The sequence below is a fragment of the Delphinapterus leucas genome, chromosome 11 (genome assembly GCF_059928025.1).
Source record: "Delphinapterus leucas isolate spDelLeu-1000000601 "Yukka" chromosome 11, BTC_Dleu_Yukka2, whole genome shotgun sequence".
Lineage (NCBI taxonomy): Eukaryota > Metazoa > Chordata > Mammalia > Artiodactyla > Monodontidae > Delphinapterus > Delphinapterus leucas.
Window position 1 is genome coordinate 86,686,241 of NC_143139.1, and position 14,399 is coordinate 86,700,639.

At 36.9% G+C, this 14,399-nt stretch overlaps 1 protein-coding gene across 9 annotated transcripts in view; it reads left to right on the top strand.

Moving 5' to 3' along the window:
• Positions 1–14,399, top strand: part of POLR3B (RNA polymerase III subunit B) — a 115,186-nt gene that overhangs the window by 9,974 nt on the left and 90,813 nt on the right. For 8 of the 9 annotated variants that reach the window (XM_089921219.1, XM_089921222.1, XM_089921218.1 and 5 more), the window contains 4 exons: positions 2,640–2,740; positions 6,797–6,888; positions 8,096–8,213; positions 9,879–9,987. In XM_089921219.1, coding sequence (XP_089777345.1) covers positions 2,640–2,740; positions 6,797–6,888; positions 8,096–8,213; positions 9,879–9,987 — 420 coding nt within the window. Of the gene's footprint in view, positions 1–2; positions 2,469–2,639; positions 2,741–6,796; positions 6,889–8,095; positions 8,214–9,878; positions 9,988–14,399 lie in introns of those variants that run through there. The other variant, XM_089921224.1, reaches the window with a different exon arrangement.

Here is a 14,399-nt window from a genome sequence, read left to right on the forward strand (position 1 = left end):
TTATCAACCTTAATTTAATTGGATTTGTTTGGTTTAACTGGAAGAGTCAGTGCCCTTAAAATATATTCTTAAAAAATGATTTAAAAATGGGAAAAAAATCTCTTATGAGACAAGATAACCAAAATAAATAAGCACCTATATAATACCATACTGTATTAGGAAACAGTTTTGTATTAGTTGGTTTATCATTTAATCCTAGTTAACTTGCACTGTTAGGTCACTGTGTCTTTTTTATGTCCTGTTTCTGAGTTTTTTCATGGTCTCTCCACCCCCCCTCCTTGCTGACCACTGGCGTCTGGTGCAGTGTGCTGTTCCTGCAGGGGTTTCTCGCTTAGCGCGTATTTTGAGGGTCAGCAGGCCTTGCGTTTGCAGAGGGACTGAGGACAAGGAACTCATGGTCTAGCAGAAGAGGCAGAGGAGAAGAAAATGTAAATGCCAGGGTTTTAAAAGAGCTACAGGCAACGGCTTTTAGAACAGGCCTGTTTATTGGCTTTTAACGGATTCTAGATTTCTCTTCAAATTCTTCCACTCAGTGTCCATAATTGGGCATTGATTCAGGAAGGAAAATGATTTTTGTGGATTTTTCTGGTTTGTATTAATGTAAAGCTAAAATAGCAATTGGGGAACATAGCACAGGAATCTTTAGTAAAGAACAAGTAAGGTGTTAGAGTGCTATGGTTGTTGTCTAAGCAAGGTGAAATAGGAAGTGTGATCAAGTAACCAGATATTTTATATACGTAATTTTGGCATTAATCACCGAGTATTGATTGAACATTTATTTTGTGCTGCAAGATTGGAAGATACAAAAGAAATAAGACATAATATCTTTGCTCAAGTTCATACTCTTGTGGATTAAAATAACAAAACAAATGAAACAGAGACACCAGGGTTTGCAGCCTAGACGATAGGTAAGGCGAATATGTGACGTTGGACTGAGCAGGGAATAGTGAGGACTGGATGTTGGAAACTGTGCGCCCCGATTTGGCTTTCCCCACCTCCACTTTCCATTTGGCGAGAACTTTCCAATTTTTCAAGAACTAAACAGCCAATTAACAATCTCCAAGTCACCTTCTAAACTAGTATATTACTGGGTTCAGAGAAGGGAGAAGACGAAGAATTCGAAGTAGTTCAAGAAGGCTGAAGCCACAATTGTCATTATAATAATTATTCCTGATGTTGAAGAAAACACATGGGTATTACTGCAATTAGAGAAAGAGGGTGCAAAGATTTCTTGGAGGGTATTGACTCTTAGAGAGACGGGGAGCGTGGGAGAGCAGGTGGATGGGCAGTCATGGGACCCACAGCAGGACTGGGGGTGCAGGTACTGCAGGCTCTACCCACACAGCCCTATTCCTGTTGATAAGAGAGAGTTCGAGGGGGACAGAGGGGGCCCCAGGGGTAGTTTGGGGCCCCATGTTTACCACTTCTGTCAAATTTCATTTCCATTTGAAGGGATGAGTTTGTTAAGACCCATGAATATCTGCCTATCATGGGTGTTACATTAGTTTTATTAACAAAAATGAGATAATATTTATATAGTACTCTGTACCAGGCACCATTCTAAAAATATATACTCATACTCTTGGGAATTAAAATTATTCACATTCCCGTTTTACATATGAGGAGACTGAGATGCAGAAAGGTTATTTAAAACTTAATTGGTAGAGCCGGGATTTGAGCACAGAAAATAGAGTCCACACTCTGATCATCATGCCGCCCTACCTTTGGTCAGGCCTGCAGGAGGCTTGATATAATTAAATATAAGGTAATATACTGGTCAATAATAGGACTATATAGTATTTTTAAATCCTAGGCACTGTTAGGCTAGAAAAAGTTTGTATCTGTCTTTGGTGCAGTAAAAGCCAGAGAGAGGATTCAGCATCATGAATTGTATGGTTGAGGTTCAGAGAAATTCTCTTTTTGAGACTGCAAGGCACCTGAGGACCATCAATATAATGGAGAAGTCATCGGAAGATTTTGATGGGGTTTCCTGATCATGGCCCAGGCAAGGGCTTCTCTTAGTGAGTCATCACCACGTGAAAGTAAAGCGCGCACCAACAATTTCTAAAGTTCCGCAAGTGACTCAGAAATTGTTAGAATGATGTGTTGAGTGATTCATGCTCTGACATATCCCTTGGAAAGGAATTTTGTGATATAGTTTAGTTTGTTTGGAGAATAAAAGGAAATATAGTTTAATTCTTTTAGTTTGTGCGTGTACATACTTTAGTTATTATTATACTGGTTGTTAACTATTTTGAATAAAGCAGCCATATTGATGACTCTCCAAGGACCCAGTTTGCAAAGGATGATCTAATGGCTTCAAAGATATGGGAGCAGACTGGTGATGGCATCAGATCAGTGAGAAGAAAATCAATACCGGATTTATTGTCCCATTTCTGGGCTGGCAGGGGTGGGGATGCTGTGGCAGTGTCTAGATCCATGGCTGGCATCATCCCCTCATGGAGAAGGTAAGCTTGTAATTCCCAGTGCCCTTAAGGCAGCACAGGGGGCAGCTGTGTTCCATGGAGGGATCAGAGTCCAGCATGGGCCATACTTCTACTCGAGAAGAGCTCTTTGAGGCTGCCAGGATCCTTTCTTTTCCAGAGAGGAGGAGCCATGATTGTCTGATTCTCTTTCAGTGCCGGTTGCGGGACATGACGTACTCCGCCCCCATCACAGTGGATATTGAATACACCCGAGGCAGCCAGAGGATCATCCGCAACGCCTTACCCATTGGCAGGTGAGGACTGACACCTCCTGGAGCCTCGCTGCCAGCATTGCGGCCCTGTGAGGTGATCGCGAGCAAGTACTAATGCTCTTCTTGCCCTATTTCCTCATCTGAAAAATGGGGGAGTTGGAGCCTACTTCACAGGGTTATTTTATGGGTCCAGCGAGTCAGCACATGTAAAGCACTTGGAGCAGCATCCATCACGTTGTTGTGGTTATTATATTTAAATTGTGAAACCTTTTCTATAAAGCTAGGGAAATTGCTTCCATTTCCTCCTGTAACTCCGGGCTGTTAGGGAAACATTGGGTAAGATAGCGTTTCACTGAACGCTCCTGGGCTGGTCTTCTCGGTGGATTCTTACATATTTTGAGTTTTCCTGGAAGAATGAGTGTTTATAACAGTATTTAAGGCAGAAGTTATTTATTTGCCCAGAACAAGTTTGGAAATAATAGATAGCATCAGCTAGCATTTTTGCTGCCTGCTTTTCCTAATTAGGGAAATATATTGATTCTCCTGTAGAAATGGACAAAATCCACAATATTTAATAATGAGTTTAATAATGATGTTGGACTTTAAACTTAGTGCAAATAATTACCGCTCAAGTGTTCCGCCCCCTTCAAAAGTGCTAAGGGTTTAATAAACATCCATTTGTTCATTAAATATGCACAAGCTAACTGTCATTGTCTGCACTCTGCTGGGTCCTCAGGTAAGTAGAAGACACTTAAGACATTGCTTGTTTGGCTACATTCTCCTCATTCTTCACTTAGGAAAAGAAGTAGGGATGTTAAAATGTTGATCTTTGTGTTAGCACGACAGTTTATCAGTGTTAGGATCAGAGCTTCTCTCTTTCTTATAAATGGACCATACTTGTGTCCAGTTAAATCTTGGACTGTTGCTAAATGATTATCCAGTTTGAGTATTGTGAAAGAAAGGCAGGAGATACTGGAGCAAACCAGAAATACATTTAGGGTTTAGATCCTGGGTTAAAGAGGGGCAGGGAAGGATGGGCATGTAACTGGTATTTGTTGAATACCTACCAGGTGCCAGGTCCTGTGATAGGTGATTTCATTTGTTAGTCCTGCATTCCGAAAAACGACCTCTGTTAATTAGACTGCTTATATGTACCATGTACTACCATTGGAAACATTATCTCATTTAATTGTTTTTTTTGAACTCAAAAGTTTTTAGTTTAATCCAAATAATATTTATACTTGGTAGCAAATCAAATAGTACATAAGAACATTTGATACAAAGCAGGAGTCTTCCTCCCTACCCTTCCTCATCCCTAGTCCCATTCCTGACCTTGTAACCAGTTCTGTTATTTCTTCTGGTTATTAACATCCATAACTTTAAATGCTATGCTTATACCTTTTTTTCTTGCTACATCAATTTTAGACAACTATTTTTTGACTCCTAATATAGAAGGTGTGGATTGGTTTATCTGTATCATTCACTTTCCTTCTCCCTTCCTCTTCCAAATTTTGTTTCTTATTTTTAACTCTTCTTTTGGTTACTCTGGTAATTTTAATATTCTTTAAAAATTTTTTAAAAATATTCTTATATATTTAGTCAGTGTCTTTTTTCTTTATTTACATATCAAAATGAGAACTTTTTTTTTTCTGGGTTTTTTTTTTTTTTTTTTGGGCCATGCCTTGAGGCATGTGGGATCTTAGTTCCCCAACCAGGGGGAACTAAGGGATTGAACCCACACCCCCTGCAGTGGAAGTACGGAGTCTTAACCACTGGACCACCAGGGAAGTCCCGAAAATGAGGATATGTCTATCCCTACCTTCCCATTATGATTTCTTTTTTAACCTATGAGTTACTTAGAAGACTGTTTTTAAATTTGCAAATTGGTGCTTTACATCAAGTTTTGGAACTTTGTGGAGACCTGTTTCTTTTCATACATGTTTCATGTGTGTTTGGAAGTAAGGGGTATTCTCCAGTTGTTGTGTCACTGTCTATGTTTTTCTTTTCGATCAAGCTTGTTAATTGTGTTGTTTAGATATTATGTGTCTTCACTGAATTTTTGATTGGTTTTAATAAGTACTTGGAGAGATGTGTTAAAATCTCCCACTACGATGATGGATTTGTCCGTTTTTCCTTATGTTTTTGTGTATTTTTGCTTTTTGAAGTTACGATATTAGGTACATGGAAGTTTTGAATTGTTAGGTCTTCCTGGTGAATTGAACCTTTTGTTATTGAATATTAGACATTTATCTTTATCTCTTGTAATATTGTTTTGCCTTAAAATTTATTTTGTCTGCTCTTACTATAGCCACATCTGCTTTCTCTTGGTTATTTTTCTGGCATATCATTTTTTTTATCCTTTTCTTTTCATCTTTATGTCCTTACATTTTAGGTTTGTTTGAAATAAGCTGCATATGGCTAGATTTTAAAAAAATTATCTGAGAATTTATTTCATTTATATATTATATGTTACAGATATATGTGGATATACTTCTGTCAACTTATTTTGCATTTTTAATCTGTCCAACTTTTCATTTCAGTTTTTTCTCTTTTTGCTTTTAGGGTTCACGGACGTTTTTTTTCCTTGCTCTCTCCCAGCTGATTTGAAAGTCATGTACAGTAGTTCTGGTTGCTTACGCTTACCTTAGAAATTTTGAATTGAGTATTTTACAAAGTTTGAAAATAATATGTTTATTCTTATGGAAAGGTCATGGACCTTAGACAGCTTTAACTTGGATCAAATCGACTGTCCTGATATACATGCTTTTGTTATGCACTTTAGTTCTAGCTTGTTTTGTCTTTTTTAACCCATATATTAGAAATTATTATTATCTTAGAGCTAATATTTGTTTTTACTTACATTATTTACCATTTTCTTTGTTCACTATACATTTTTGCATGTCAGACTTTCTTCAACATTTGTTTTTCATCTTCCTGTAGTATTATCTTTTAGAAAATCTTTTTTTTTTTGGCTGCACCGCATAGCTTGTGGGATCTTAGTTCCCTGACCAGGGATTGAACCCACACCCTCGGTAGTGAAAGTGCAGAGTCCTAACCACTGGACCGCCAGGGAATTCCCTAGAAATTCTTTTAGTGAGGGTTCATTAGTAGTAACTTCTTTGTTTTTGTCTGAAAATATCTTTGTATCGACTTCTTTCTGAATGGTGACTTAACAGAATACACAAATCTAGGTTGACAGTCACTGGCTTATCACTGCCCTGTCGTCTGTTAATTGCATGTGTGAAGTTATCTGTCTATCCAACTATCGTTCCCTTCCTTTAAAGGCAGGTTACCTGCCATTACCTCTGGCTGGGTTTTAAATCTTCTCTTTGTCTTTGATGTTTTGCATCTTGATTATGATGTGGCTTTCTTTTTATTTATTCTGAATAGTTATTGTGTAGTTTATGCTTTCATACATTTTTTAGAAGTTCACAGCCATTGTTTCTTTGAATAGGACTCCTCACACATTCTGCGTATTCTCGCTGTGTAGAAATTTGATTAGACATACATGAGGCCTTCTCACTCTCTCCTTCCAGGACTCTGAAACCCTCATATCTTTATGTCTGTCTCTAAAATACATTCTTAATAATTTCTTCAGATCTCTTTTTCCATTCAGTAATTCTGTCTTCAGCAGCATCAAATCTACTATTCAGCCTACTCCTAGATTTTTAAGTTAATGCTTACATTTCTCATTTCTAAAAGTTGTGCTTAGTTCTTTTTCAAAATTGCCTGGATAGTTTTGATAGTCTCTTGTTCCTTACACTTTGATTCATTGTGCTGTTTCTACCTAAGGGGAGTCACTTTGTTTACCACAAATGAAGTGTTGCCATGTGTGACTTTCGCCCAGGCTTGTCTGCAAAGTTTAAGTAAACCACACATTTGAGTTTTTGTTATCTGTACCAGGAGAGCAGTGTGCCTGAGGAAATACTTCATTTCACTTGGCTCTTTCATGTAATACCATCCCTCCGCCTTTCCTAGCATGTCAAACAGGAATGCAGACCCCTTGGTGATGTGTGCAGTGCCCAGTATGTATTCTTCTCAGCTTTTGTACCAGTGACAACCTTTATGTGACATTTTCTTTTGTTTTATTTTAAACAGAATGCCCATAATGCTACGTAGTTCAAACTGTGTTCTTACAGGAAAAACACCCGCAGAATTTGCCAAACTGAATGAATGTCCTTTAGATCCAGGTATGTGTGATTTCTTGGATTTGTGCCTCCTTCCTTTTTCTTTTTTTTTCTTTCGCTTTTGTTTTACTCTTGCTGTTGTTTTACCACTTTTCCTCAAAAACGATACCAGCCTTTCTGCTTTATAGTCAACTTGGGTAAAACTTTGCAAAACATTGAGAAATTCGGTTCCAACTTTATTCTATTAGTCTGTATTTTTAAAAGATATACGTTTCCTCTTTTATTTCAAGTTTAAAACTTCAATACCCCAAGTTCTGATTTATTGCTGTGATTTATCAGGCTTTCCTTTGTCTCTTTGCTCAGTCGTTTCTTTTGGTATGCTTAAAAATTCAAGAGTAATCTCACGAAGTTCCTTGTCTACCTCATCTGAAAAGTCACAAGTAGCTCACTTCAGGCTGTTTTAAATGCCATATAGAGGCAAAAAATGAAGGTCTTCTGTTTAAAATTTTTTAAGTTATATTTTTGTACTTATTTCTAGGCAGTATTTTTTTTAAGTTTCAAGTTTAGCACTTAACAGAAAGTTCTTTTAATTCCTTAATTCATGTTTCACATTGATTTAGTTTATAGTTGCTCTACTCTAATTCCTTTAAATTTGCATAGATGTAGAATCCCAGAAGGTTTTGGAAAGAGGTTAACAAAGAACGTGACTTTATTAGAAACAGGATTTTGCGTAGGTCAAATATATTGCCTTGTTTTTGCTTATATCCTGAAGGTAAAATTAAGTCTCACTTTATCCTGTTCTGAATTATGTGCAAAAGTATGTCATAATGTTTTACGAGTTTTATTGAATATCGAATATTATTTTGGAAACCTAATCTTAATCTGCCATTGTCAATGATTTGTTAGAAAACTAAGAGCAAATTTTAGCTTATATTGAAGATTGTCAGTTAATTCTGTGCTTATAAAATCTGAAGACTAATTTATTTAACATCTTTTTCATTCACCTCTCATATATGTCAGCTGCTGGTGATCCATAGACCAATAAGATACGTTCCTTGTCTTCAAGAAGTTTATCATCTTGTGGTTCATTTGTATAAAATCACGTGCTGAGACTATTACCAATTCGTAAAATAGTATTGACAAACCCCTTCGAACTGAGTGATGGCCAGCACCGTGAGGTGATGGAAGAGTGATCAGGAGATCACTGCCATTACTAAATCACACTGTTGGAAGAATAGCTGGTGACACCTTTCTTGTTTCCCTTGGGCAGGGGGCTACTTCATTGTTAAAGGAGTAGAAAAAGTTATTCTTATCCAAGAGCAGCTGTCTAAGAACAGGATCATCGTGGAGGCTGACAGAAAAGGGGCTGTGGGTGCTTCAGTTACCAGGTATGGATAGCAGGGATGGTGTTCTTAAGAAATATTGATCATTCCATTAGTGTCAGATGATCGTTCAATACGGAGGTAGCCAGTTATTTCTCTCCAATAACAGGCAGTGTAATAGTTAAACTGTCTGCATTCAATTAATTGTGTAAGTCTGTAAGCATGGAGTATTGATTTAAAATTTCCAGTGATGAAAGTGTGAGACATTGCTCAAAAGGCCATTAGTTATTTTATTCAAGTTGAACTTTACGTTAATCTATAGCGTTAAAGGAACTTTAAAAAAAGAAATTAAAAAAAAACACTCTTTAGTTTTTCATGTGCCTTTTCAGTCTTTTCACCATTTTACATATGTATTCCTACTCTGATATAATCAGAGACTATTTTATACTTAATGAATTGTATATCATGTACTTAACATTGTATTGTTAGACCAACCTCCTTCATAGTGTACTCATTTTTCTACAACAGTATCCCTTATATCACTCCTGTAACTTCTTTTCTCTGATTTATTATTATGTCATTTGAAATTTGGATGTTAATGAGTTCTGGGAATAAAAAAATGTGGCATAGTTAAAATGTCAGTATGCAGTAGAGTTTCTCTTCTGACAACCTACAGTGAACAGCTTGGCTTAGAGTTTCTGCATTTTTCCTTTCTGGTGGAGAGGCAGCTAACAATAGTGCCCATTTATTGAGCAGTTACTAGGAGCCAGGCAGTGTACTAGGTGCTTTATATATATTTAATTGTCACCTCAGCCCTCCAAGATAAGTGCTGTTATTTCCATCTGAGTAACAGGCCTTGAGCACAGGGTGACATCGATCTTGAGGAAGCCAGCATTTGAATCCAGATCTAATAATTCTGCAACCCACATCTTCCTGTTGTACGCAGCTTTTGAAGCCAGGGCAATCAGGACTTGAATCCCACAGTTGTTTACTAGCTATGAGCTAGTTGGGGGAGTAGTTACTTAGCTTCTCTAAGCCTTGGTTTCCTCGCATGTGATTTGGGGGCAACACTTCGAAATAAGTCTTAGTATGTAGGAGATTAGAGCTAGTGTAAGTAGAGTGAGTAACAGTGCACACAGCATGTAGTGGGTGATCAGTATGTGTTATTATTGTGGTTGATTAAAGCTTGGAAATGTTTTTAAATCCACTAGGAAAATTACAGCTAACAGATCAATAGAAGGAGATTCCTTAGTTTCTTTTGGCTTCACTGTATACCAAGATTGTAGGTATATTTTATGGGATTATTAGTTTAAAAACTCATAGTATTTATTCATTTCCGTGTAGTTTTCCCATTATAGTGTAGGCTCATTTTGAAGTTTTTCATTTCAAATGTATAAAATTGATCAGAAATATATCCCACACTAGATCAAAGCAATTCAGGTGGAATCAAAGTGAAGTAGGTCAAAATGAATTGGTGATTGTCACTCATTCACGCACAAAACTTCCACCATAATCTCAAAGCTAAAGAAACAATTCTAGTGTTTTAAAATGTTGATGGAAGTGCTGGTGGAGGCAGGAGAGGAGTTGTGTAAAAAGACACCTATTTGGAAGGACCTTATTGATCGTTGTTGATCAACTGAATCTTATTGATTGGTGGTCATTTGCTACTGCATGTTAACTATCTTGGAGCTAAGTGGGGATGTAGTTTAACCAACTTGTGTTTCCTTACAGCTCTACCCATGAGAAAAAAAGCAGAACCAATATGGCTGTGAAACAAGGACGATTTTACTTGAGGCATAATACTTTGTCAGAAGATATACCCATTGTCATCATATTTAAGGTGAGGCTGCAGGCATCTACTGAAAATTATAAAGAATTCTTTTTATGGTTTATTTTCATATGTAATTAGAAATTTGGAGCATAAGGAGTTCTAAGCATAGAGAAGCTATCAGTATTTAAAATTGAAAGCTAATAAGACTGGGGTTCATGTACTTTTAAAAGTAGTGATCTGTTTTGGTTTTTTTTAATAGATACATGGTAAAGAATTCCAAAGGTACAAAAGGGTATGTAGTGATTAGTAAGCCTCCCACCCACCTGTACCTAACCGCAGTTATCCTACCAAAGGATACCACTGCTACTGGTTACTTGTGCATCTCTCTAGAGATAGTCTGTGCATATACAGCACATGAGTATGTAGTAGGTTTCTTTTCTGTTTTTTTTACTTAACATACATTGCACACTATTTTGCACTTAGCTTGTTTTCTTTTTTGTAACTTACATCTTAGAGATAGTGTTATATTAGTTCATACAGAGCTATCATGTTCTTTCTTTAAAAAATAAATAATGTATGTATGTATGTATGGCCATGTTGGGTCTTCGTTGCTGCGTGTAGCTTTCTCTAGTTGTGGCGAGCGGGGGCTACTCTTCGTTGCAGTGCGCAGGCTTCTCATTGTGTTGGCTTCTCTTGTTGCAGAGCACGGGCTCTAGGCACGTGGGCTCAGTAGTTGTGGCTCGCGGGCCGTATAGTGCAGGCTCAGTAGTTGTGGCGGACAGGCTTAGTTGTTCCATGGCATGTGGGATCTTCCCAGACCAGGGCTCAAACCCATGTCCCCTGCATTGGCAGGCGGATTCTTAACCACTGCGCCACCAGGGAAGCCCTACCATGTTCTTTTTAACAAAGGGTTCCATTTATGGGTGTACCATAATTTATTTATCCATTCCCTTATCAGTGGACATATACAGCTCTTGCTATTACATAGCTGCTGTAATATTTTATACAGGGCAAGGATATCTGTAGGCTAAGTTCCTAGCAGTGGAATTTTCTAGGTCAGAGAGTATGGACCAAGCTTTTTGTTCTTTTTTATGGACTTCAGGATTCTGGTGAATTTCTTCATAAACACGAATCTTTAAAGCTGATTTATCTTGTTTGTGAATTGTTGACTTAGAACCCAAAAGACATTTTCCCATAGAAATAATATTTAAATGGTATAGTCTTCTCAGATAATTCTCAGATAATAGTGGCCCATTTAGCCTGCTCTGCGACTTAAATATTATACATATTCTATGAATGGTTATTTGTAGTATTAGTCATTAATCAAACAGAAAAATAGTCAGCATTATGTGATACAGTTGATGCTCAGTAATTGCAGATTCTGTATTTGGCAATTCTCCTACTTGCTAAAATTTATTTGTAACCCCCAAATCATCATGTGTGGTGTGATTTTACCGTTATTCACAGACACGTGCAGGCACAGAGCAGCGAAAAATTTGAGTCACCAAACTCGTACATTCCCAGCTGAGATCAAACATGGGGATACCCTGCCTTCTCATTTCAGCTCTCGTACTACAAACAAATGCCCTTTTTGCAGTCTATTTAGTGCCATGTTTTTCAAATTTTTGTGCTTTTTGTAAGCGATCGTGTCATTTAAAATGGGCCCAGGCATGGTGCTGACATGCTATGTAGTGTTTCTAATCACAAGAAGGCTGCGGTGTGCCTTACGGGGGAAAACGTGTGTGTTAGATAAGCTTCATTCAGGAATGAGTTACAGTGCTGCTGAATGCAATCGCAATGTTAATGAGTCGACGATGATGTATATTAAATAAGGTGTCTTTAAACAGAGCACACATAAAACAAGGTTCTGTATTGATCAGTTGAATAAAGTGTAACCAGAGGCTCACAAGAACCTAACTGCGTTTCTCCTGGGAACAACGTTTCACTGTTCACTAATTCAGTGTTTGCAGCAACTTTGTAGACCATGAGGTATATGGGTGTAAAATGAATCTTGACAACTAGGTTGATTGAAATAAAGGGCTCAGGTTATTTGAGGAATTACTGAAAGATACTGGGTAATTCAGGTAATTGCAGAGGTTGATAAGCCGCCAGTTGTTCATAGGTATTGAATGGATATTGACAAGTCAGGTTCATTAACTCAGGACATGTCTGTATTCTAAAAGCGATTACAAGAAGGAGGTTGTAGGAAATTCTTTTAGTGCTTAGCGTAGCTTGATGTGCTTTTGAGTTCTCTAAGTGAGATGATCCCATTTATTTTCTTTTTAGGATGATGATGATCGTAATAGCAGTACCATTATATTGGGGGGGCCAGAGAGAATTCTTAAATTTACTTTTTTATTACCTTTCTTCAAAGTTTATATTTTTTTGTAATTATAATTTTTGTAAAAGGCAAAGTAATTTTGTCTTTTTTTATAGGGATCCCACAGTGCTCAGCGCGGTATCTTGTGTACATAGTGGGATTTACTGGATAAAGAAAATTTTATCTATGTAAAATTACATCTCCAGCAGAGGGCAGTATGTTACCGTGCCTCAGAAGGACTTTTATGGATGGTTTCAGTGCCTGAAGGTGCATAGGACTGCTTTCCTTAGACCAGAAATTATAAGTTAATTATAATGCAGATAATCTTATATCACTCATATGGAAAATGGATCACTAGACACATGCATGCCTTAAAACCAGAAAATCTTTATTAAATGCTTTTTTTGACTAGTTGACAAAAGTTTGATAAGACAGTTTCTTCTGTCAAATTTGTTTAATATTATGTTGTAAATGTATACATATATTTATAGCTGACTTATTAAATCCTTTTTAGAATGGGGCTATAAATTAACAGTGTGCATTTTTATGTAGCCAGTCGTTGAGATTTCAAACTTCTCCCTTTCTGATTATAAAATAGTCCTTGCATTGTAAAAAATTCAGAAAGCCACTAAAAAGTATAAGTACTTTTTTGGATATATTTTTTTCAAGGCCTTTTTTCCTTTGCTTTTGTAATATACACATTGATTTTATTTTATTTTTTTCATTTAACAATGAATTGTGACTAGCTTTCCTCATGTATTAATAAAATCCACATCATTATTTTTAGTAGGTATTGTATTATAGAATGTTTGTATGTGGTATAATCTATTAAGCAAATTCCTGTAGTGTGACATTTACATGTCGTTTTTTTCCCCTAAGTTTTCACTCTTATACACAACTCTGGGGGTCCTTGTACATACATGTTTGTGCATGTTGCTGATTATTTTGTGAGACTTGATTCCTGGGTGTGGGATTATATATATTTTTAGAAACTTGGTGCATGTCATTAAATTTTTCTCCTGAAACGTATTCATTACATTTTAATCAGCAGTATATATGAATTAAAATAAATATTTAGAAATTTTCAGTTCAAGTAAATTGATTAAATTCATTGGTCACACATAGTCACTTTTTTGGGTCTCCCACAATAGGGATGTTTTAATAAACTTGTTTGATAACCACTATTGAGACTTTCGCATCTGGGAGGGAGCGTAGAATATTGGTATCTTAGAATCAGACTGATCTAGGTTGATTTCCAGCCTCTCCCCTTATTAGCTATGTGTCCTTGGGCAGACTTCCCAATCTTCCTGAGTCTTGGATAACTATATCTAGTTAGTTATCCAAGTGAGCATTTCACCTAAGGGGGTTGTTTGAAGAGCAAATGAGATAATATATATTTTGAACAGTAGACTGCGTAGAAAGACAATGCTATTTCTTTTTACTAAGTTCCTACACATTTAATGTCAGAAGCCCCGGAAAATAAAGTAGGATACGAGAAAAGTCACATCATTTCTCTTTTTGTGTTGTGTGGCCCTAACACAGACCTTGACAGTCATTAGGACTTGATGGTTGTTGATTGTAGCCAACAATTGGCTAAAAGTGACAGAATCAGCAGGGTTTCCAGACTCCATGCTGAGTCTGAATATGACGGATAAAGCTTTTAAGGCCTAGATCAGCCTTATTAATGGACTTGAATCACTACAGACGTTCTCCTGCCCATGAATCTTCCTTACTTTACATTTGTATCCCTCAGCATTCAACAGTTGCGCTATGATGGCATCTGTAGTTTGAAAATTTTTATGGAAGAGAGGACAAATATCAAGGGTGTTGGGCATTGTATTATACTGAAATTTTTGATCTTTAAAGAGAAAAAAGTTACAAAGTTAAAGTGGGCCATCACAGTTCTTTTATTATCTGCTAGGACTGCTTTTGGTATTGATAGGTTGATTTCTGTCTACTTTAAAGAAAAATAAGTGATTTCTGAATGTTAGATATTTTAACAACTTACCCATTTCCCTTCTTCACGTAATATATGTCAACATGTCACCGTTAGCTTACATATCATTCTCTTCTGCTCATTAGTATTCTTCTTTCTGTCTCTAAAAATCACGCTTTTAGTCATACTTAGTGGATATCCAAGGAGAAGACTTCCTGCCACTTT